This window comes from Suillus subaureus (assembly GCF_016647635.1).
Source record: "Suillus subaureus strain MN1 chromosome Unknown BJ212scaffold_618, whole genome shotgun sequence".
Taxonomy (NCBI): Eukaryota; Fungi; Basidiomycota; class Agaricomycetes; order Boletales; family Suillaceae; genus Suillus; species Suillus subaureus.
The window spans coordinates 471-3,444 of NW_024539174.1; the positions used below are offsets into that span (position 1 = coordinate 471).

General features: G+C 48.0%; 1 protein-coding gene across 1 annotated transcript; it reads right to left on the reverse strand.

The window, feature by feature from the left end:
• Positions 1-1,264: 1,264 nt before the first annotated feature.
• On the reverse strand, positions 1,265-1,696 carry BJ212DRAFT_1245287 (uncharacterized protein; the record flags this gene model as incomplete). The annotated part of the gene is made up of 1 exon (XM_041329647.1): positions 1,265-1,696. A coding segment is annotated over one exon (432 nt), but the record flags the coding sequence as incomplete, so codon positions are not given.
• Positions 1,697-2,974: the final 1,278 nt, after the last annotated feature.

The window sequence follows — 2,974 nt, forward strand, 5'->3', positions numbered from 1 at the left end:
CGATGTTATAAAAGAGCGCGATAACGTCGGTGGACTTATTTTTGTCGCTCCACGTTGTTGACCACCCGGATCTTTTCATTCATCGAATGTATTTCAATCATGCTGTCATTCGCATCCAGGCCTGGACAATCGCGGGAAGTACAATGTAGTAGACCTGCTAGCAAAAATAGCTCTTCGTATTTTGCGATGACTTTTGAACAACCCTTACACTGCGAAAAGAACAAAGTGACCATGATAAAACAGAAAAAAAATGAGGATGCTTCTCACCGAGGCAGCGGTTATTCACTGTTACAGCATGACAGGCCTAACGAATTGCCGTCCGTAGAATTTCAGCAATTTTTCGAGGTCTTGTCGATTGCCCGTTGGAGCATGGCCTTTGTCAGAGAGACATACGTGTGCTTGCGTAACTTTAGCTCCTGCTGGCAGGCATATAGGCCAACTGAACGCTCTAAGAATGGATTGGGGGTGTAATGGGTTTATGCAATAATTTACTGATCCTGGAGATCAAATGATAAATAGGGTTAAAATGGAGGGGTACGCACGATCTAGCTAGGGTTCGTTATTCGCAGGTTCAGGTCAAAGGTATTGCGCCGCATTGTAAAGCATTTACGGAAGCCTCTCGAGGTCAAATTGGTGATTAGAACCATGCGGCATAAAGTATTTGCAGACCAATGCATCAATTTTACGTTCATTTGGAAGTTTGAGAAGTCCAACTATCTCGATCTGCAAATAGCTGCAATACGTTACCAGAGCAAGACGGAAATGCAGTCATGTGCGTTAGGTTCATTGAAGTGGGAGGAAACGAGAAAATGAAAGTTCCAGTATATATTACGCGAGCGTACTCACTGTAAGCGTTGTTAACAGCTAATACATACGGTGAGAGGTGATATCATGATCAAAACGGCGTGTCGCTCCGTGTAATGCGTGAACGTCAATCACCAAATCCCAACACAGTCTGGGACGGTTGGTTTCAAAGTGCGCATTATACAGTAAGATCTAGCCGGACGACGCCTGTATTCTCTTCAAACAGATAGGTAAAGTTGGATTACAAGTAATCTATGACACTCATGAGCGACAACCAACACGATGCGACGGTAGCTTCCTACCATGATTCATGTCATGACTGGTCCATGTCTTCCTGTTCAGGCTCCTGCAGAACAATCTGCTCCGGTTGATCCGGTTGTTGAATATTCCCATCGCTTTGACCAGAATCTGATGCTGATCCTTTCGCGGGATCACTTATCACTTTGGGATCCCCTGAGCCTCCAACGTGAATGACGATATTCATTGTCGACTTGACCCTTGTTTTGAATTCCTCGTCATTACCACCACCATCTTCATCCTCGCTTTCTTCAAGCATCTGGTCAAAAACCTCCACACTACCTGTCTGCACTTCGACGCTCAGCTCGCCCGGCACTATTTGAGGTAGAGAAATGGCCAAAAGCGAAAGATGCGGGATAGCAGCACCCATTGCGCTCAATCGAATCTCTTTAAATCCATCTTCGAGGATCAGAGCCTTGCATCGACGCAGGTACGCGGCTAGCTTGGTACGCCGCGTGACGCAGATGTTATTCTTGCCTTCAGTATGCAAGGAGCGCGGTGCTGTGGCAGGTGCGGATGGTGCAACTGTTGGGAATGGCCGTGGGGGCGCGAGTTTCCGGATTCTGGGACGGTTATTGGGAGCTGCTGATTGCGATGTGGTGGCAGGGTTCTTGGCCGTCGACGACCCTGATTGTCCACTGTTGGTCTCCTTGTCTTTTTTGCTCTTTTTCGAGTTGGCCTTGGCAACGGCTCCACCTTGTAGCTTGACTCTTTTCCTGTCATCGGTAGGAGGGACAATTGACTTGCGCTTTCCGGCTGTGCTGCTCATGATGCGGTGAGATAAAGCCTTTGAGATGACTGGCGGTTCGCTTCCGAGTGAATCAGTTGCAGACTAGATAGCACCAGCAAACGTCACGAAGACTCGATCGGTAAAAGAGTTGAGTCAGGGTACTGGAAGTGCAAGTACTCGGCGAAGTCATCACATTGGAAGGCAGCCTTGAGGCAGCCTACCCTAAATCCGCCACCGCCCGGGAAAAAGTTTAAAGTCCTTCAAAAGGTCTCAAATTGAACGTACGGGACATCCAAGGCGTCCCACTCACATTTTCGTCAACAGAAGATCGATATCAAAACGTTCACAAGAAAGATCTGCCCATCATGAGTCAAGATGTCGCAGAGCAGAACATTCAGATGTGGAAAGTAAAGAAACTCATCAAGAGCTTGGACTCTGCACGCGGGTATGTCTTCATATTTCATTGAACCAACGATGATGGACACTGATCGCGTGCTGTATAGAGCGGGGACATCAATGATCAGCTTGATCATTCCTCCCAAGGTGCGCCGATCTTAGCGCCCCTTTTGCCATCTTGCTCATCTCACTCCACTTGCCACAGGATCAAATATCTCGTGCCTCAGCCATGTTGACGCAGGAATACGGTACTGCGAGCAACATCAAATCGCGGGTGAACAGATTGTCTGTTCTTGCAGCTATCACCAGTACCCAACAGCGCCTTAAGTTGTACAACCGAGTCCCGCCAAACGGTCTCGTCCTTTTCGTGGGCACCATCCTCACCGACGAAGGTAAGGAGAAGAAGGTGTCATTCGACTTTGAACCTCACAAACCGATCAATACGTAAGTATCTCATCCGATGTATGACCTCGATCTTACGCATGAAACAGGTCGCTTTACCTCTGTGATAACAAATTCCACACTGAAGCCCTATCCGAGCTTCTCGAGTCTGACTCTCGCTTTGGTTTCATCGTCATGGATGGTAATGGCACCCTCTTCGGCACCCTCTCAGGCAATACTCGTGACATCGTTCATAAATTCACCGTCGATCTTCCTAAGAAGCATGGCCGTGGTGGTCAATCTGCGCTACGTTTCTCCCGTCTGCGTGATGAAAAGCGCCACAACTACGTTCGAAAAGTCGCCGAG